Raw genomic sequence first — 22,548 nt, 5'->3', positions numbered from 1 at the left:
TTAACCAGTTAGGCCAGTTGACAACAAGTTCTCATTTACAACTGTGACCTGGACAAGATAAAGCAAAACATTGCGACACAAACAACACAGTTACACATGGAATAAACAAACGTACAGTCAATAACACAATAGAAAAGTCTATATACAGTGTGTGCAAATCAAGTAAGATAAGAGGGGTAAGGCAATAAATAGGCCATGGTGGCAAAGTAATTACAATAAAGCAATTAAACACTGGAATGGTAGGATGTGCACAAGATGAATGTGCAAGTAGAGATACTGGGGTGTAAAAGAAGCAATAAAATAAAACAATATGGGGATGTTGGGTGGGCAATTTACAGATGGGCTGTAATGATCAGTAAGCTGCTCTGACAGCTGATGCTTAAAGTTAGTGAGGGAGATATAAGTCTCCAGCTTCAGTGATTGAAAAAAAAATATATATATATTATTTTTATTTTTTGCAATTCGTTCCAATCATTGGCAGCAGAGAACTGGAAGGAAAGGCGGCCAAAGGAGGAGTTGGCTTTGGGGATGACCAGTGAAATATACCTGCTAGAGCACGTGATATGGGTGGGTGCTGCTATGGTGACCAGTGAGCTGAGATAAGGCGGGACTTTACCTAGCAAAGACTTATAGATGACCTGGAGCCACTGGGTTTGGCGACGAATATGAAGCGAGGGCCAGCCAACGAAAGCATACAGGTCGCAGTGGTGGGTGGTATATGGGACTTTGGTGACAAAACTGATGGCACTGTGATAGACTAGATCCAGTTTGCTGACTATTGTGTTGGAGGTCAAGGATCGGTAAGGATAGTCAGTTTTACGAGGGTATGTTTGGCAGCATGAGTGAAGGATGCTTTCATTTTGGATTGGAGATGCTTAATGTGAGTCTGGAAGGAGAGTTTACAGTCTAACCAGACACCTAGGTATTTGTAGTTGTCCACATATTCTAAGTCAGAACCATCCAGAGTAGTGATGCAAGACGGGCGGGATCTGTCTAAAGTCATAGTGGCCTTTCTTTAAGATTGTTGAGATAATGGGCGAAAGGCTTCATACTCCAGTACAGTAGGTGGCGGTGTATGCACCTTAAATTGGATGTGGTCCTCCAACCTAATCCCGAAGAAGAAGTCGAAGGGGAAAAAAAGTACAACAAGGAAATATCTTTGACAGAGTTTTTTCACGCCGGCTACGTTAGATTACGACTCAAGAGAAGGTGTATGACAATTTGCGTTGTATATTTCAGCTTTTAGTTATCCCTTTAAAAAAATGAGAACACGCGTATTGCTTTGTACAGTAATGATATTGTAATTCATGTCATTTAGCTAGCTAGTCATTTCCTTTAACATCTGTAATGGTGGATGGAGTCTGGAGCCAGTGAGCTAAAAGTTGCTGCTTCATGGTAGCTCGAGAGCTAGCACTTAGCTAGCAAGCATACTAATTGATAGAGCTTGCGCTATTACAACAGTTGTAACTATGGCATAAACAGAAGTTAACGTTAACTTGCAATGAATCAATCCATATTGCTGTGTACATATGTTGTCCTTATCGCGAATTATTTCAAAATCCTCAGGTACTACTGCACTTTCAGTTTCACTCTGCTGGCCTCCGTACTAGCGCAGGCAAACGAGCTAACGTTAGCCATAGATATGACAAGCAAGCGCTGAAAAACTAGAATACCGGCATGGATAAATATTAATCTGGCAGAATGAGTTGACTAAGCCTTTAGCAACTTGCATATCACATAGTGGAGTTGATGAATTTGTTATCTAAACATTGTTTGTTTAACCTCCACAGCATTTTAAAGGAAACTACTAAGATGGTGAGTATCAAAGCAACCTGAGATCTAAGTTTTTGTAATGGAAGCCAAAGAAACGGATGGAATCGCAACAGCAATTTATGACAGTTTGTAGTCTGCCCTATGTAGTGTGATATTGTTGACCTTTTACAGTCTCGTCGATATGATTCAAGAACAACCATCTTCTCGCCTGAAGGTAAGATTGAGCCTCTCAATTTATAGGCAGTAAAGTTATTGACAACTGATGGACATTAATGTTGGAATACTTTTGAAAGCATCCTTCACTTGCTCCTTGAAATAAGATGGATCAAATACAATTGGATAGGTGAAAGCTTATATCCTACTGCAAAGTTTTACAAATCTAATCATGTCAGATCAGTTATTTCTTCATCTTGGGCCAGCCATTAGGCAGGACTAGGCTGCCGCCAGTTGGCAGATTGACATGGGCGGTATTTTCTGAGCCAAACTGATCCAGACGAACCTCCAACAACACAAAATCTCACAGTTCTACCCAAAAACAAAGACAATTTGTCAGCCTGTGTCATATGGGCTTTTTAGGTGAGCGTTGATGCCACCCTGTGATAGGCAGTGCCCACTTTGTCAAAGGCAGGGACGCAAATTATTTTTTTTTGTCCATTCAAAGCACTCTCCTCAAGGCTGCTGTTGGAGCGAGTCACCTCCACCAAAATTCTGTCAACAAGAATTATCGAACATAAATCATGTAGCAAATATAGCATATGGTAGAGAGTATGTGGTCTTCTCTGTAGCCTACAGGCTGGAGATAAATGTATGATAATGTAATGAGACAGAAACCTTTTACATCATGCAGGTTTCTCTGATCAAATAGCCTAACCTAAATGGCGCCCAATCAAAAAAAAATGTGCTGACCTGTTGAACAACATATCCTAAAAACACAACAGGCCAAAGTAAAATGTAGAATATGGAACAGACAATCAGGCTACTCCATGAGTTTCATGTACAGCAGTTGTCATGATCAGTGATTTCAAGTTTTTAACTCAATCTTTTATGGGCTGATCATATCGAAAAAGCAAATACTTCTGCATTTCCTGCTGTGTTATTGCAAATCTGTTTATGAGAACTGATAAAGTTGGGTATCTGATATTCAGAGCTTAAATAGCCACGTCGATTAGTGACAGGAAAGAGGACTAATAAAGCCAATGCAACGGCCTGTTTTAGAAACGGTGGGCCTACCACATAGATAGCCGTTCCTAAAATTACATTTCAGGCGACACTGTAGGCTATACCTCAGTAAGCGCGGACCGCCGCCGACGCCTTTTGGACCTATTTTCTAGGTCCACCGTTTCCATATCCACGGACTTTGCATTTTGGTCTGGACCAAATCCGAACCAATCATAGACGTCTAATGTTTGGTTCAGATTTTGTCCAGTCTGGACAGGCCTTGATTTGGCCCAAACATAGATGTCTTGAAATTATGTATTTTCACCATATCATAACTTCAATGTCTGGTAAAAAGTAATTTTCAATGTCATTTTGCTTACTGTTCTAGTCTTCTGGGGGAAGGCTGTCTAAAAGGAAGGGTGCATTTATAAACTCAGTAAAAACAAACATCCTCACAGTCAACTGCGCTTATTTTCAGCAAACTTAACATGTGTAAATATTTGTATGAACATAAGATTTAACAACTGAGACATAAACTGAACAAGTTCCACAGACAGACTAACAGAAATGGAATAATGTGTCCCTGAAAAAAGGGTGAGGTCAAAATAAAAAGTAAGTCCGTATCTGGTGTGGCCACCAGCTGCATTAAGTACTGCAGTGCATCTCCTCCTAATGGACTTCACCAGATGTTACACCATTCTTTCACCAAGGCACCTGCAAGTTCCAAGACAAATGGCCCTAGCACTCACCCTCCGATCCAACAGGTCCCAGACGTGCTCAATGGGATTGAGATCCGGGCTCTTTGCTGGCCATGGCAGAACACTGACATTCATTGCAGGAAATACCGCACAGAACAAGCGGTATGGCTGGTGGTATTGTCATGCTGGAGGGTCATGTCAGGATGAGCCTTTAGGAAGGATACCACATGAGGGTGGAGGATGTCTTCCCTGTAACGCACAGCGTTGAGATTGCCTGCGATGACAACAAGCTCAGCCCGATGATGCTGTGACACACTGCCCCAGACCATGATGGACCCTCCACCTCCAAATCAACCCCGCTCCAGAGTACAGACCTCAGTGTAGCGCTCATTCCTTTGACGATAAATGCCAATCCGACCATCACCCCTGTTGAGACTAAACTGCGACTCGTAATTGAAGAGCACTTTTTGCCAGTCCTGTCTGGTCCAGAAACGTTGGGTTTGTGCCCATAGGCGACGTTGTTGCCGGTGATGTTACAACCGGCCTACAAGCCCCCAGTCCAGTCTCTCTCAGCCTATTGCGGACAGTCTGAGCACTGATGGCGGGATTATGCGTTCCTGGTATAGCTCGGGCAGGTGTAACGATCAGCTGTCCGTCCTGTCTCCCAGTAGCGCTGTCTTAGTCGTCTCACAATACAGACATTGCAAGTTATTGCCCTGGCCACATCTGCAGTCCTCATGCCTCCTTACAGCATGCCTAAGACACGTTCACGCAGATGAGCAGGGACAATGGGCATCTTTCTTTTGGTGTTTTTCAGAGTCAGTAGAAAGGACTCATAACTGTGATCTTCATTTCCTACAGTCTGTAAGCTGTTCGTGTCATAACAACTGTTCCACAGGTGCATGTTAATTTATTGTTTATGGTTCATTGAACAAGCATGGGAAACAGTGTTTAAACACTTCACAATAAAGATCTGTGAAGTTATTTTGGATTTTTACGAATTGTCTTTGAAAGACAGGGTCCTGAAAAGGGGACGTTTCTTTTGTTTCGTTGTGCTGAGACACACAGGCAATTCCATGGTAACGGAGTTGCGCAGCGACTAAGATTTTGTCACAGTAATGTATACCAAACAAAAACAATGATTTCACAGTTTAACAAACCATAGAGCTCTATGCACAAGGACTACTTTTAACATTTTCCACTGACAATTTTACAAAAACACATTTACAGGAACTGTGGAGATGCAATATTTGGTCAAAATAAAACTGAAGGAGGTTTGTTTCCGAACTTTGCATCTGCACAGTTATTCCAGGAAAGTCTTTTTTAAATTTGTATTATTTCTCACTGTGTAAATTGTAGTAGTCATTGTGCATGGAGTTATATGGTTTGTTAAAATTTGACATTCTGTTACCATGGAATTGCCCACACTTATCATTTGCCATCTGCCATTGGCAGGCCGCCTATACCAGGTAGAGTATGCCATGGAGGCCATTGGTCACGCTGGTACTTGTCTGGGGATTTTGGCCAATGACGGTGTGCTGCTGGCGGCTGAGAGGAGGAACATCCACAAGCTATTGGACGAGGTGTTTTTCTCAGAAAAGATCTACAAGCTGAATGAGTAAGTTGCTGTCAAGCAGAAGTGCCCTTCCATTGCCTCTACTTGCTTGTGTGATATTTCCTCTTGTCTTGTGTTGCAGGGATATGGCGTGTAGCGTGGCTGGAATCACATCCGATGCCAACGTACTGACCAATGAGCTGAGACTAATAGCACAGAGGTGAGCAGGGGACCACCTAAGAGATGAATAGAGCACTGATGTATATAGGATTGATGCGCTTCATTGCTATGATGAAGCATAATAATAAATTAGGAAAACATTTCGGAGAACCGAAAAGACAATTGTTTTCCTGACCAATGACACTGTTCCATTTTACAGGAATGCACTATATATACAAAAGTATGTGTAAATCCATTCAAATGAGTGGATTCAGCTATTTCAGCCACACCTGTTGCTGACAAGTGTATACAATTGCGGCCACAGCCATGCAATCTCCATACGAAACATTGGCAGTACAATGGACTTACTGAAGAGCTTGGTGACTTTCAACATGGCACCGTCCTAGGATGCCACCTTTCCAACAAGTCAGTTCATCAAATTTCTGCCCTGCTGAGCTGCCCCGGTCAACTGTAAGTGCTGTTCTTGTGAAGTGGAAACTTCTCGGAGCAACAACGGCTCAGCCGCGAAGTGGTAGGTCACACAAGCTCACAGAACGGCACCGCCGAGTGCTGAAGTGCGAAGAAAATGTGTCTGTCTTCGTTTGCAACACTCACTACAGAGTTCCAAACGGACTCCGGAAGCAAAGTCAGCACAATAACTGTTCGTCAGGAGCTTCATGAAATGGGTTTCTTTGGCCGAGCAGCCGCACACAAGCATAAGAATACCATGCACAATGCCAAGCATCAGCTGAAGTTTGTGTAAAGCTTGCCACCATTGGACTCTGGAGGAGTGGAAACGCATTCTCTTGCGTGATAAATCATGCTTCACCATCTGGCATTCCAACTTACAAATCTTGGGTTTGGCAGATGCCAGGAGAACGATACCTGCCCGACTGCATAATGCCAAATGTAAAGTTTGGTGGAGGAGGAATAATGGTCTGGGGCTGTTTTTCATGGCTTTGGCTAGGCCCCTTAGTTCCAGTGAAGGGATATCTTAACGCTACAGCATACAATGACATTCTAGACGATTCTGTGCTTCCCACTTTTGGGGAAGGCCCCTTCCTGTTTTCAGATGTTTGTGCAAGTGTCCACATACTTTTGCTCAGGTAGTGTATCTAATTTACATAAGTATTCACACCCCTGAGGCAATACATGTTAGAATCACATTTTTGTAGGGCTTTCCGATTGGCTCAGTGGTCTAAGACACTGCATCGCAGTGCTTGATGCGTCCCTACAGACCTACACAACCAGCCGTGACCGGAAGACCCATGAGGCGCACAATTGACCCAGCGTCGTCTGGGTTAGGCGAGGTTCCGGCCGGCTGGGATGTCCTTGCCCCATCACGCTCTAGCGACTCCTTGTGGCGGGCCCAGTGCATGCACGCTGACACGGTCGCCAGTTGTATGGTGTTTCCTCCGACACATTTGTGCGACTGGCAACCGGGTTAAGCGCACAGTGTGTCAAGAAGTAGTGCGGCTTGGCAGGGTCGTGTTTCCGAGGAAGCATGGCTCTTGACCTTTGCCTCTCCTGAGTCCGTACGGGAGTTGCAGCGATGGGACAAGACTGTAACTACCAATTGGCTATCATGAGAATTTGGGAGAAAAAAGTACAAAATAAGAATAACCTTTAGCAGTGACTACAGCAGTCTCTCTAGACAAGTCTCTAACACACCTGGATTGTACAATTATTTGCACATTTTATTATTTTCAAAATTCTTCAAATTGGTTGTTGACCATTGCTAGTCTTGCCCTAGATTTAAAAGCAGATTTAAGTCAAAACTGTAAGTCGCCCACTCTGGAACTTTCACTTTGTTCTTGGTAAGCAACTCAGTGTAGATTTGGCCTTTTTTATTTTAGGTTATTGTCCTGCTGAAAGTTGAGTTCATCGCCCAGTGTCTGGTGGAAAGCAGACTGAACCAGGTTTTCCTTTTAGGATTTTGCCTGTCTATTTATTTTGAATCCTGACCAACTCCCCAGTCCTTAATGATTAAAAGCATACCCATAACATGAATCAGCCACCACTATGGTTGAAAATATGGATAGTGGTATTTGGTCATGTATTGGATCTGACCCAAACACAGCCCTTTGTATTCAGGAAAAAATGTGAATTGCTTTTCCATTTTTTTTGCAGTATTACTGTACAGTCTTCCTTTTCGCTCTGTCAATTAGGTTAGTATTGTGCAGTAACTATACTGAACAAAAATATGAATGCAACATGCAACAATTTCAATGATTTTATTGAGTTACATTTCATGGAAGGAAATCAGTCAATTGGAGAAAAAAATATTAGGCCTTATCTATGGATTTCACATGATTGGTTTGCAGCCATCTGTGGCCCTGGGAGTGCATGGGCCCATCCACTTGGGAGCCAGGCCCTGCCAATCAGAATGGGTTTTTCAGAAATACTCAGTTTCACCAACTGTCTGGGTGGCTGGTCACATATAATCCACAGGTTGGAGGTCCTGGGCTGGTGAGGTTACATGTTGTGAGGCCGGTTGGACGTAGTACCAAATTCTCTAAAATGACGGAGGCGGCTTATGGTAGAAAAATGTACATTAAATTATCTGGCAACAGCTCTGGTGGACATTCCTGCAATCAGCATGTCAATTGCATACTCCCTCAATTTGAGACATGTGTTGCATTATGTTGTATGACACAACTGCAGATTTTAGTAGCCTTTTGTTGTCGCCATCACAAGGGGAACCTGTGGAATGATCATGTTTAATCAGCTACTTGACACCGGTGGATGGATTACCTTGCCAAAGGCTAAAATGTTCACAAATAGGGATGTGCTCAAAATTGGAGAAATAAGCTTTTTAATGCGATTGAAACATTTCTGGGATATCTTATTTCAGCTCATGAAACATGGACCCAACAGTTAACATGTTGCACTTTATAATTTTGTTCAGTGTGTTTGCCTGTTCTAAATAAGATAGCTAGCTAGTTAATGTCATGTAGAATGTGTGTCTTGCCAATCGCACTCTGAAAAGTTTTCTGTAGAAATCTCACACACTCCGGCAATCCAAACCAGAGTAGCGTGTTTCATATGTGAAAATGCCCTAAATGTAGCCTAAATTTCGGTCTTTGTGCCTTTTTGTTGCTCCTAAATAGTTTATTGAAGCTAGTGATGAAGCAACATTGTGGAAACGTATGGAATTCCTCTTCTCCCTTCCCACAGATACCTACTGCAGTACCAGGAGCCTATCCCCTGTGAGCAGCTGGTTACAGCTCTGTGTGACATCAAACAGGCCTACACACAGTTTGGAGGTAAGTTGCGGTCTACACCAGATGAGGCTTTATTCAGTAGCACTCTCCAATGAAACGAGAGTCCACCTGCAGGTCACCGTAAGCAACTAGAGCGCTGTGTCAATTGGAAGGCCATTATGTTTAGCTCACTGCTCCTCAATACTGTAATTTCAAGTGTGAAGTTAAGTGGCTAGTCCGTTCACCTTCAGTGTAAAAAGCAGTGTCTTCTGAATTCATGATTGCCTTTCGATCTCTGAGGTTGTTCAAAAAGCAAAGTTGACATTATAGATACCATTCTTTACATTTCTGTTTGTGCGGTTTGACCACAGGGAAAAGGCCCTTTGGCGTGTCTCTGCTGTACATGGGTTGGGACAAACACTATGGTTTCCAGCTCTACCAGAGTGACCCCAGCGGCAACTACGGAGGCTGGAAGGCCACCTGTATCGGCAACAATAGTGCCGTAAGTCCCTCTTAACATTGGATGTGTTTACGTGCTGCGTTCTTCATCTGTTGTGGCAAATTGCAATCACCAGAGATGGACCACGGGTCGACTATGGACAAATTACCCTTTTTTTTTGTTTTTTGTCAGCCCTAAATCCCCTTAATATAAAGCAGCCTGTTTCTGTGGTAGATTCTCAGATGACCTGTAGTATACTTTGAGATTTGGGTTGGTTATGGAGATCCAGTACATGAACAGTACCATAATACTGGTTCCTACATTACTACCACACCCGATTTCACTTAGTCCACCAAAAGACCACTCCTCAAAGACCATTCACTCATGGCTGCACCTGATTTCCCCCTCTTTGTCCGTATGCTGTGACGTCTCTCCTGCAATAAATTTAATGATGAAACTATGCAAAGCTTGGGCACCAGAGGGCGGCAGCTGTGCTTCTGAAGGTCTCTGCATGTTGGAAAGGTGCTCATCATTGAACAGATTAAAAGAGTAAACTCAAATGTTTCACCACACAGGAGTGTTGTATATGATGGCTCAGTCTTTGCCTAACCTGAATATCAAGGACATGTTTACTTAGCCAGATTGTGTGTGCATTTTTGCCAAATGGAATGGCATCAAGCACATAGAACCATGTTTGATACCATTCCACTCATTTTGCTCCAGCCATTACGACGAGCCCGTCCTCCCCAGTTTAAGGTGCTACTAACCTCCTGTGCAATACAGTGCCTTCAGAAAGTATTCATACCCCTTGACTTTCTAAATCAAATAAAAAGTTTATTTGTCACGTGTGCTGAATACAACAACACCTTACAGTGAAATGTTTACTTACAGGCTCTAACCAATAGAGCAGAAAAGGTATTAGGTGAACAATGGGTAGGTAAAGAAATAGGCTATATACATTAGCGAGGCTATAGAAGTAGCGAGGCTACATACAGACACCGGTTAGTCAGGCTGATTTAGGTAGTATGTACATGTAGATATGGTTAAAGTAACTATACATATAAGATGAAAAGGGAGTAGCAGTAGTGTTAAAGAGGGGTTGGCGGGTGGTGGGTGGGACACAATTCAGATAACCCGGTTAGCCAATGTGCGGAGCACTGGTTGGTCGGCCCAATTTTGTTACAGCCTTATTCTAAAATGGATTTTCCTCAGCAATCTACACACAATACTCCATATTGAAAAAGTGAAAACAGGTGTTTAGAATGTTTTTTGCAAATGTATTCAAATAAAAAACCATTTACCTTATTTAATTAACTATTTAGACCCTTTGCTATGTTACTCGAAATTTAGATTAGGTGCATCCTGTTTCCATTGATCATCCTTGATGATTCTTCAACTCGATTGAAGTCCAACTGTGGTAAATTCAATTGATTGGACAGGATTTGGAAAGGCACACACCTGTCTATATAAGGTCCCACAGTCACTAGTGCATTTCAGAACAAAAACCAAGCCATGAGGTCGAAGGAATTGTCCGTAGAGCGCTGAGACAGGACTGTATCGAGGCACAGATCTTGGGAAGTGTACCAAAACATGTCTTCAGCATTAAAGGTCCCCAAGAACACAGTGGCCTCCATCATTCTTCAATGGAAGAAGTTTAGAACCATCAAGCCAAACTGAGCAATTGGGGGTAAGGAAGGTGACCAAGAACCTGATAGTCTCCGACAGGTTCTAGAGTTCCTCTGTGGAGATGGGAGAACCTTCCAGAGGGACAACCATCACTGCAGCACTCCAACAATCAGGCCTTTATGGTACAGTGACCAGACAGAACCCACTCTTCAGTAAAAGACACATGACAACTGGCTAGGAGTTTGCCTAAAGGCACCTAAAGACCATGAGAAAAGACATTCTTTGAAGAAATCAAGATTGAACTATTTGTCCTGAATGCAAAGTGTCATGTCTGGAGGAAATCTGGCACCATCCCTTCATTGTAGCATGGTGGTGGCAGAATCATGCTGTCAGGGTGTTTTTCCGTGGCATGGACTGGGAGACTAGTCAGGATCAAGGGTAAGATTAACTGAGCAAAGTACAGAGATACTTGATCCTTGTGCTCAGGACCTCAGACTGGGGCGATGGTTCACCTTCCAACAGAACAATGACCATAAGCACACAGCCAAGATGACGCAGGGGTGGCTTCGGGACAAGTCTCTGAATATTCTTGAGTAACATTTTAATTGAGAAGGTTTTGGGGGAAAGTATTTGTCAACCCACAAAGCGCTTATCACATCAATTGCTAGTGATGGGCATTCCCAGTCTTTTGTGTGAGCCCAATTTATTTGGCTCCATTCACCTAAAAGAGCTGTTAATTTGGCTCATCTCTCCTTGCTATTGTTCCTGCTCTGAGGAATTACCGTCTTCAGAGAATGTTTTTATAATTAATCTGCAGATCAGCAGTAGTACAGTGCCTTGCGAAAGTATTCGGCCCCCTTGAACTTTGCGACCTTTTGCCACATTTCAGGCTTCAAACATAAAGATATAAAACTGTATTTTTTTGTGAAGAATCAACAACAAGTGGGACACAATCATGAAGTGGAACGACATTTATTGGATATTTCAAACTTTTTTTAAACAAATCAAAAACTGAAAAATTGGGCGTGCAAAATTATTCAGCCCCCTTAAGTTAATACTTTGTAGCGCCACCTTTTGCTGCGATTACAGCTGTAAGTTGCTTGGGGTATGTCTCTATCAGTTTTGCACATCGAGAGACTGAATTTTTTCAGCCAAATGAAAGTCTCTTCACATATGCGATTCGCTCCCGACGTTCACCAAAAAGAGCTGTTCATTCACGAACGACCCATCACTACTTGCTACACACGGAGTGATTGACAAATGCCTGCACCACACAGTAAAGGGCAATATTGCTCTGTCACAGACATGAATCCTGTTACAATTTCCCCTCGTGCCTTTGAATTATCTTCTGTCCTAGAGCCTAGGCTAGTTTCCAATCCCACTGAAACCCCAAATCCTGACTTCTGTCTCGCATGGAAATTCCTAACTTTATTCTGTCATCCATAGGATGCATTATCAAAAAGCACATCTTTCAACCTATGAATGCCAAAATACCGCCATAACATTTCACCCGCATCTTTGCGCTGTCTCGTAAATTATGCCCGTACGAGAGCTTTCGGCAGAGAATGTGAGATCAATCTTGGTATTTTAACTACTCTTAACAAAAAAATATAAAAGCAACATGTAAAGTGTTGGTCCCATGTTTCTTGAGTTGAAATGAAAGATCCCGGGGAATCTTATTTTAAGATTTTGTTTACATCCCTGTTAGTGAGCATTTCTCCTTTGACAAGATAATCCATCCACTTGACAGGTGTGGCATATCAAGAAGCTGATTAAACAGCATGATCTTTCCACAGTTGGACCTTGTGCTGGGGACAATAAAAGGCCTCTCTAAAATCTGTAGTTTTGTCACACAACACCACAAACGTCTCAAGTGTGAGGGAGCATGCAATTAGCATGCTGACTGCAGGAATGTCCACCAGTGCTGTTGCCAGAGAATTACATTTTTATTTCTATTCCTTATGCCGCCTCATTGTCGTTTTCGAGAATTTGGCAGTACGTCCAACCGGCCTCACAACTATGTATGGTAATCTATTTGCTGACGTCAGCGTTGTGAACAGAGTGCCCCGTGGTGGCGGTGGGTTAAGGTATGGGCAGGCATAAGCTATGGACATTTTATTGATGGCAATTTGAATGCACAGAGAGATCCTGAGGCCCATTGTCATGCCATTCATCCTCTGCCATCACCTCATGTTTCATCATGATAATACATGACCCTGTGTTTCAAGGATCTGTACACAATTTCTGGAAGCTGAAAATGTCCCAGTTCTTCCATGGCCTGCGTACTCACAAGAGGAGTTTGACAACATTCCACTGGCCACAATCAAAAGCCTGATCAACTCAATACGAAGTAGATGTGGAGGAATGGGCCAAAATACCAGCAACAGTGTGTGAAAACCTTGTGAAGACTTACAGAAAACGTTTGAACTCTGTCATTGCCAATAAAGGGTAAATAACAAAGTATTGAAAAACTTATTTTCCACCATAATTTGCAAATCAATTCAATACAATGTGATTTTTCTGGATTTTTTTTCCTTCTCATTTTGTTTGTCATAGTTGGAAGTGTACCTATGAAGAAAATTACAGGCCTCATCTTTTTCAGTGGGAGAGCTTGCACAAGTGGTGGCTGACTAAATACTTTTTTTGCCCCACTGTAATTCTTTTGTAATATTGTATTTTTCTCACAGGTGTGTGGGATCGTCTGGACAATAATTTATGGCCATTTAGGGGACCCTTTTGGCTCACCAGCACCCCCAGTGTCTTCTTAATTTAACTTTAAAGTGTGAGTTTTTTTTCTCAGTGTTGTGTTAAAGATGTTAAGTGTCTTGTTTGTGTCCTCTCCTAGGCGGCCGTGTCCATGCTGAAGCAGGACTTCAAAGAAGGAGAGATGTCTCTGTCCTCTGCCCTGGCTCTGGCCGTCAAAGTGCTCAACAAGACTATGGACGTCAGCAAGCTGTCTGCTGAGAAAGGTGTGTGTTAGTGAAAGATTGCCTGTGTGTATGAGAGAGCTCTTGAGACTCAATCAGAATGGAATATTACTCAAATTGAGTGTTAATGGACCTTTTTAACTTAAGCCATGTTGACATTGGCAGTTTGAAGTGACTCAGATATTTCAGACCACATTTCAAACCACCTTTGTAGGTTGTTTAAAGTCAGATGCAAATCTGATTCCTGCCATAAGGCTGGGTAGGATACCCTATTTTACTATATACTGGTGTTGATGGACGGACCAGGCTGGGTTTTTACTTAACCTTCTGTAACGGCATTTGAATGTTGGTTTGTTAAATGTGATCCCCTGTGTGTAACATCCATTTTTATAGTTGACTTTGTTACTTGGGTCATCTCTCTCTATGCCACTTTCTACACAGACCTAGCCCCGGCCCCTGTCACTCAAGGAGCGCAATTTGTTGTTCCTCGAACATGAGAGAGAAACACTTGCGTTCAGTCTGCATGGTCAATGCAGCACATGCAACAATGCTTCTTACTATAAATCCACTAGTGTTCTATACTGAACAAAAATATTAACACAACATGCAACAATTTCAGATTTTACTGCGTTAGTTCATAGAACGAAATCACTCAATTGAAATAAATTCACTAGGCCCTAATTTATGGATTTAACATGACTGGGGCCCACCCACTGAGGAGGCAGGCCCAGCCAATCAGAAATATTAATTCTCTACAAAACTAAATTCTCTTCAGCATCCCACCTCCTCAGACGATCCCGCAGATAAAGAAGCTGAATGTGGAGATCCTGGGCTGGCGTGGTTACATGTGGTCTGCGGTTGTGAGGCCAGTTGGACGTACTGCCAAATTCTTTAAAATTACGTTGGAGGCAGCTTATTGTAGAGAAATGAACATTAAATTCTCTATTGACATTACTGCAGTCAGCATGCCAATTGCACGCTCCATCAAGACTTGAGACATCTGTGGCCTTGTGTTGTGACAACTGCACATTTGAGTTGCCTTTTGTCCCCAGCACAAGGTGCACTTGTGTAATTATCATGCTGTTTAATCAACTTCTTGATATGCTACAACTGTCAGGTGGATGGATTATTTTGGCAAAGGAGAAATGCTCACTAACAAGGATGTAACAAATGTGTGCACAATTTGAGAGGGAAAAGCTTTTTGTGTGTATGGAACATTTATGGGATCTTTTATTTCAGCTCATGAAACATGGAACCAACACTACATGTTGCTTTATATTTTTGTTCAGTATATAATTACACTATTAGTTTGTTTCATACATCTGCAAACAGCTAGTTTGTTTTTTCTTAGCAAGTTGGGCCTAAATCTTGTTAGTCACTAATGCTAGTTAGCTGGCTAGCTAGCTAATAAATGTACTGAGTCAGAGTAAAAGTAAAAGTAATTAGCTATACAGCCTGATAATACCAGTAATGGTGTAGACTTAAAATGCGCATGTTTGTGCAACAGGATCTTCTAAATCAGTGGTTCCCAAACTTGTTAGTCTTTTCAAACATTCAACCTCCAGCTGCGTGCCCCTTCTAGCACCAGGGTCAGCACACTCTCAAATGTTGTTTTTTGCCATCATTGTAAGCCTGCCACACACTATACAATACATTTTATAAACATAAGAATTCGATTTTTTGTCACAACCCAGCTCGTGGGAAGTGACGAAGACCTCTTATAGGAGGACCAGGGCACAAATGATAATAATTATGCTCTTTATTTAGCCATCCTACATATAAAACATTATTTGTTAATTGAATATTGTGAATAACTCACCACAGGTTACTGAGAAGGGTGTGCTTGAAAGGATGCAGTGTTGGGTTGTATTGGAGTCGGCCTTAAATAATTCCCATTCACAGTCTGCCTGTATTTAGTTTTCATGCTTGTGAGGGCTCAGAATCCACTCTCACATATGTACGTGGTTGCAAAGGACATCAATGTCTTAACAGCGCGATTTGCCAAGGCAGGATACTCTGAATGCAGCACTATCCAGAAATCTGGCAGTGGCTTCTGATTTTTAAATTCAATTTTCACAGAACCGCTTGTTGCAATTTTAATGAGGCTTATATCAGTAAGTGGACTGGAGGCAGGGCATGAAAGGGATAACAAATCCAGTTTGTGTCATCTGTTTCGGGAAAGTACCTGTGTAATTGCGCACCCAGCTCACTCGTGCTTCGCTGTATCACATTTGACATTGTCCGTATCTTGAGTTCATTTGCACACACATCATACAATGATGGAAAGACCTGTGTTGTCCTTGTTAATGCAGACAAAAAATATCTCTAATTTCTTAGCCTCAATTTTGTCCCACCCATTGAATATAGAGGCCCTGTAATTCAGATCATTCAGGCGAGGGGAAAAAACATCACCCAGATAGGCCAATCGTGTTAGAAACTCGTCATCGTGCAAGCAGTCAGACAAGTGAAAATTATGGTCAGTAAGAACTTTAAGCTCGTCACTCAATAAAACTTTTGTTTTTAAAGTGTCAATACTTTGCCCTTTGATAACCAGCGCACTTCTGTATGTTGTAAAAGCATTAGATGGTCGCTGCCCATATCGCATAATGCAGAAAATACACAAGAGTTCAGGGGCCTTGCTTTAACAATGTTAAAGTCCAAAACGTCTTTCAAGCTGTCAGGCATTCCCTTGGCAGCAAGAGCCTCTAGGTGGATGCTGCAGTGTACCCAAGTGGCGTCGGGAGCAACTGCTTGCACACGTGTTACCAATCCACTAGGTCCCCTTGTCATGGCTTTTGCACCATCAGTACAGATACCAACACATCTTTACCACAAGTCCATTTGATGTCGTCCCCGTTCCCCCCATGTCTGACATCCAGCTGTAACACACACAATTCACTGGCTTGTATGCGAAGCAGTAATTGTTTCAAAATAGTGTTGTTTGATGAAGGCATTGTCCATAGTTTTTGGGGCCTTTTCCTCCAGCATTGTCCCAGCCATATCTGCGCCAGCTGGAAGAATTAAGTCGGTAGCTCACCATATAAGACTCTTCTAGGCTCTTCTTATTAATGGTATCTGTTGCATTTATTCATGTCTTACTACTCAAAAGGTAGTCTTTATTCTCGCTCAATAAACTCATGTGGCTTATTCTTCAAATTGTAATATTTCATTTCAAAATGTCTGCGCAAGAGTGAAGGTTTCCCACGAGAAAGTAACGGTTATGTGATTGGATGTTAATTATTTGACTAGGCTACCTGTATTTGACTTAGTGTGGTTATTTTGCTGAACACTAGATGGTTTAATTGTATTTTTGGCAGTGAAACGAGGTTCCTCAGGCGAGGGCAAAAAAACCTCACCCAAATGTATAGCCCCATTTTGGAAAATATAAATGTACTGTTTGAAAATGTGAAGGAAAAAAATATTAATCACATTTTTATTTGGCGTAACCCGACGGCATTGCGCGTACCCCTGAGGAATATGCAAGGCATGAATGGTAGCTACCAGAAGTAGCTAAGAGTAAGGATTCCATGTAGCCAAAGATTATAGAGTCACCTATGAAACACTTTATCAACACTTTGGTTCCTACCCTGTCACAACTTTTATTATTCGACAACATAAATACCGTCATATTGTCAATTTCTTTTTCAATGCTGTGAGATATTTTGGCCATATTGCCCAGCCCTATCCTGGACATGTGACTTGTCTGAATGGTCAAATCTGATTTATTTGCCCTCAAGTGGTTTTTATATCGTTTATTGCTAGCTACTGTGTTTGACAAGAACATTGTTGCTAACTAGCTTGTTAATTGTTTACAAACAAATTGATGATTGTGCTAGAAAGCTATGTTATGTGTTATGAAAGTTATCATTTTGAGGATTTAATACTATTCTTATCCTATGATTTAGAACATTCAAAGGAAATAGAAAATGTCCATGGCAGGCATTGTCACTTTAGCTTGCTACTTAACTTTTGAGGAATGGGAAACAAGCACCACCATCAATCAGCTTACACACTGCACACACACACTGTTGTTACTATGACAACTAGCATAGACTTGTCAGCAAATGACTGCTGTCTGAAAACACACACACACCCATTTTGGTCACTTGTAACTTGCTGTTTGGACAGTCCAGTAGTCCAAAATGGATTTGAAACACTGATTTGAGCATTAAGGCCTGCTGTGTGAACAAGGCTTTATTTGCATATACTATATATGAATGTCTGTTGTATTGCGTTCCTCATTTTCCCCCTTCCAATCTCCTTAAGTGCTAAATATTCCCCCCAAAAGTTATGTTATTGGTTTACATGCTGGCTGGTAGCTTCCTTTTTGTAACCCTATGTATCTCCGCTTTGGTGTTATCTAGTGGAGATCGCCACTCTGACCAGAGAGAACGGAAAGACTTGCATCAAGGTGCTGAAACAGAAGGAAGTGGATGAGCTGATCAAGAGACATGAGGCGGAGGAGGCCAAAGCGGAGAAAGAGAAGAAGGAAAAAGAGCAGAAGGAGAAAGACAAATGAGTGGCCCACATTGTTACTTTTCTGTAAAAAAAATTAAATAGTTCAGGTTTTCTAAATTGTTCTTTGACTATCTGTTGTATTTCTTTAAATAAAGGCGAAATACTATACATGTCTGGCATCTGCTGAATGATGTTTATTCAGAAAGCTAGGGCTGACTGCATGTTTTCTGTGTAACAACTCTGTACAAAACTCAAAGCCTCTACACAGTCTAATATTTGTCACACTACGTGTGTAGTTTGTCATATACTAATCATATGAGCCATGTTTTGAGAACACAGTATGTTTGAGAGGGAATGTGACTTATGCTGTAAACTGTATGCTGAGCCATCAGTGCTGAGGAAATGTTCATATCATGTAATGTGGAGAATATTGAAGTTCCCTAAATGCAACATCCATACACCATGCGCTTTTCTGATGGAATTGGCGGATATCAGATGCGATGTAAAAGATGTCGGTCATTTTTTAGAAGTGATTAGTCATTGATTCTACCTTGCTTTAATTCTGCTGACCTGATCCTCGAACCCTGATCGCTGTACATGCAGAAAAGGGACTTCTGCAAAAGGTCGTGACTGACATCCATGCGGTAAGAGCGTCAATCTGAAGGCTTGTTGTGTAAAGTAAAGTGAAGATTAAGGTCAGAAGAGACTGACTGTCCTTTTTTGCACCGCCAGGGATTAGTGATGGGAGCCAGAATGGCAGCTGGGTTTCTGTTGTGTCAAAGTCCATGTTGCATAAAACATTTTGTGTGGAAATAAATCATCGAAATGTGTTGTACTGTACATCAGCCTTACAACCTGAGTGTGTACAGGGCCTAAAATACACCTTGTAACCCAGCAACAAAATAGGCCCACATTCAGACTAAATAGCATGTCTGAATGTCTGAGACCATAGTGATTGTGACTACATAGATGAATAGGAGTTTTAAAGTCCATTTCAAACCATGCTGCTGCTATGAAACCAAACAGATGCCTTGGGGACAACCTAGGCTAAACAAGTTACTTTCCACTTAGCAGTAAACAGGCCTAACTCTGTCATCTGCACACAATGTCTGCACACAATGTCTGTAATGAGGTCAGAGGTCAATGTCCTACTGCTCTCTCTTCGTCCGCCCACGTGTTCTCGCACACCCCGAGAGCGTCTGGTCAGCGGGGTGGTGGCACCGGGATCCTCATCTCTCCCAAGTGGTCATTCTCTCTTTCTCCCCTTACCCATCTGTCTATCGCCTCCTTTGAATTCCATGCTGTCACAGTTACTAGCCCTTTCAAGCTTAACATCCTTATCATTTATCGCCCTCCAGGTTCCCTCGGAGAGTTCATCAATGAGCTTGATGCCTTGATAAGCTCCTTTCCTGAGGACGGCTCACCTCTCACAGTTCTGGGCGACTTTAACCTCCCCACGTCTACTTGACTCTTTCCTCTCTGCCTCCTTCTTTCCACTCCTCTCCTCTTTTGACCTCACCCTCTCACCTTCCCCCCTACTCACAAGGCAGGCAATACGCTCGACCTCATCTTTACTAGATGCTGTTCTTCCACTAACCTCATTGCAACTCCCCTCCAAGTCTCCGACCACTGCCTTGTATCCTTTTCCCTCTCGCTCTCATCCAACACCTCCCACACTGCCCCTACTCGGATGGTATCGCGCCGTCCCAACCTTCGCTCTCTCTCCCCCGCTACTCTCTCCTCTTCCATCCTATCATCTCTTCCCTCTGCTCAAACCTTCTCCCACCTATCTCCTGATTCTGCCTCCTCAACCCTCCTCTCCTCCCTCTCTGCATCCCTTGACTCTCTATGTCCCCTATCCTCCAGGCCGGCTCGGTCCTCCCCTCCCGCTCCGTGGCTCGATGACTCATTGCGAGCTCACAGAACAGGGCTCCGGGCAGCCGAGCGGAAATGGAGGAAAACTCGCCTCCCTGCGGACCTGGCATCCTTTCACTCCCTCCTCTCTACATTTTCCTCCTCTGTCTCTGCTGCTAAAGCCACTTTCTACCACGCTAAATTCCAAGCATCTGCCTCTAACCCTAGGAAGCTCTTTGCCACCTTCTCCTCCCTCCTGAATCCTCCGCCCCCCCCCCCTCCTCCCTCTCTGCAGATGACTTCGTCAACCATTTTGAAAAGAAGGTCGACGACATCCGATCCTCGTTTGCTAAGTCAAACGACACCGCTGGTTCTGCTCACACTGCCCTACCCTGTGCTCTGACCTCTTTCTCCCCTCTCTCTCCAGATGAAATCTCGCGTCTTGTGACGGCCGGCCGCCCAACAACCTGCCCGCTTGACCCTATCCCCTCCTCTCTTCTCAGACCATTTCCGGAGACCTTCTCCCTTACCTCACCTCGCTCATCAACTCATCCCTGACCGTTGGCTACGTCCCTTCCGTCTTCAAGAGAGCGAGAGTTGCACCCCTTCTGAAAAAACCTACACTCGATCCCTCCGATGTCAACAATTACAGACCAGTATCCCTTCTTTCTTTTCTCTCCAAAACTCTTGAACGTGCCGTCCTTGGCCAGCTCTCCCGCTATCTCTCTCTGAATGACCTTCTTGATCCAAATCAGTCAGGTTTCAAGACTAGTCATTCAACTGAGACTGCTCTCCTCTGTATCACGGAGGCGCTCCGCACTGCTAAAGCTAACTCTCTCTCCTCTGCTCTCATCCTTCTAGATCTATCGGCTGCCTTCGATACTGTGAACCATCAGATCCTCCTCTCCACCCTCTCCGAGTTGGGCATCTCCGGCGCGGCCCACGCTTGGATTGCGTCCTACCTGACAGGTCGCTCCTACCAGGTGGCGTGGCGAGAATCTGTCTCCTCACCACGCGCTCTCACCACTGGTGTCCCCCAGGGCTCTGTTCTTGGCCCTCTCCTATTCTCGCTATACACCAAGTCACTTGGCTCTGTCATAACCTCACATGGTCTCTCTTATCATTGCTATGCAGACGACACACAATTAATCTTCTCCTTTCCCCCTTCTGATGACCAGGTGGCGAATCGCATCTCTGCATGTCTGGCAGACATCAGTGTGGATGACGGATCACCACCTCAAGCTGAACCTCGGCAAGACGGAGCTGCTCTTCCTCCCGGGAAGGACTGCCCGTTCCATGATCTCGCCATCACGGTTGACAACTCCATTGTGTCCTCCTCCCAGAGCGCCAAGAACCTTGGCGTGATCCTGGACAACACCCTGTCGTTCTCAACTAACATCAAGGCGGTGGCCCGTTCCTGTAGGTTCATGCTCTACAACATCCGCAGAGTACGACCCTGCCTCACACAGGAAGCGGCGCAGGTCCTAATCCAGGCACTTGTCATCTCCCGTCTGGATTACTGCAACTCGCTGTTGGCTGGGCTCCCTGCCTGTGCCATTAAACCCCTTCAACTCATCCAGAACGCCGCAGCCCGTCTGGTGTTCAACCTTCCCAAGTTCTCTCACGTCACCCCGCTCCTCCGTTCTCTCCACTGGCTTCCAGTTGAAGCTCGCATCCGCTACAAGACCATGGTGCTTGCCTACGGAGCTGTGAGGGGAACGGCACCTCAGTACCTCCAGGCTCTGATCAGGCCCTACACCCAAACAAGGGCACTGCGTTCATCCACCTCTGGCCTGCTCGCCTCCCTACCACTGAGGAAGTACAGCTCCCGCTCAGCCCAGTCAAAACTGTTCGCTGCCCTGGCCCCCCAATGGTGGAACAAACTCCCTCACGACGCCAGGACAGCGGAGTCAATCACCACCTTCCGGAGACACCTGAAACCCCACCTCTTTAAGGAATACCTAGGATAGGTTAAGTAATCCCTCTCACCCCACCCCCCCTAAGTTTTAGATGCACTATTGTTAAGTGACTGTCCCACTGGATGTCATAAGGTGAATGCACCAATTTGTAAGTCGCTCTGGATAAGAGCGTCTGCTAAATGACTTAAATGTAATGTAAATGTAAATGTCCTTTGCGCTGCCTTGACACTGGACTGTGGAAAATGCCTAGGTGAAGTGGACCATAAGGCATGTAGCACAGCACCTTTACTGGCCTGACACCGGAAATAGACGGAAAGATCAACCAATTTGGGACAAAGTGGGCTTGGCAGAACATCAGGAGTGTCGGGACAGTTTCCCGGAAACAGTCTGAAGATTATTGGTTGAATCAGCAAGAGAGCTGAGAGCCCAGCCGGAGAAGAGCGTTTTATAGCCTTTGGCCTACTCATTCTGATAAACAACTCTGCATTTGACTCACCTATTCCATTAATCCCAACATCTTTGTCTCTCACATGCACTAGGTTACTTTTGTTGTATACTTTTTTTTGAGGTTTTATAAAGCCTTGTCTAAATAAGGTTGAGGTGGTAGTTCACAATCACACACACAAGTGTAGGCTGACAGACAGCAGACCCAAAATGTATTTGTGCTACATCTGAGATAAAGGGAAGAGCCCCACATGGTGTATTGCTGTTCCCCATTGTATCATATCATACTGCAGCAATGAAGCAAAGGTTTGACTTCACAGAAGTCTTTGTCGGGG

The 22,548-nt window shown here is 43.6% G+C and overlaps 1 protein-coding gene across 1 annotated transcript; it reads left to right on the top strand.

The window, feature by feature from the left end:
- The first annotated feature begins 1,076 nt into the window (after positions 1-1,076).
- psma4 (proteasome 20S subunit alpha 4) lies at positions 1,077-18,166 on the top strand. The gene is made up of 9 exons (XM_046357202.1): positions 1,077-1,209; positions 1,791-1,815; positions 1,945-1,987; positions 5,085-5,247; positions 5,327-5,404; positions 8,521-8,609; positions 8,918-9,048; positions 13,457-13,580; positions 17,903-18,166. The coding sequence occupies exons 2-9, from the start codon at positions 1,813-1,815 to the stop codon at positions 18,055-18,057; spliced, it is 786 nt and encodes a 261-aa protein (XP_046213158.1). The 5' UTR covers positions 1,077-1,209; positions 1,791-1,812; the 3' UTR covers positions 18,058-18,166.
- Positions 18,167-22,548: the final 4,382 nt, after the last annotated feature.

Source organism: Oncorhynchus gorbuscha, linkage group LG01 (genome assembly GCF_021184085.1).
Source record: "Oncorhynchus gorbuscha isolate QuinsamMale2020 ecotype Even-year linkage group LG01, OgorEven_v1.0, whole genome shotgun sequence".
NCBI classification, from domain to species: Eukaryota; Metazoa; Chordata; class Actinopteri; order Salmoniformes; family Salmonidae; genus Oncorhynchus; species Oncorhynchus gorbuscha.
This window is presented reverse-complemented; position numbering and strand designations above follow the sequence as displayed.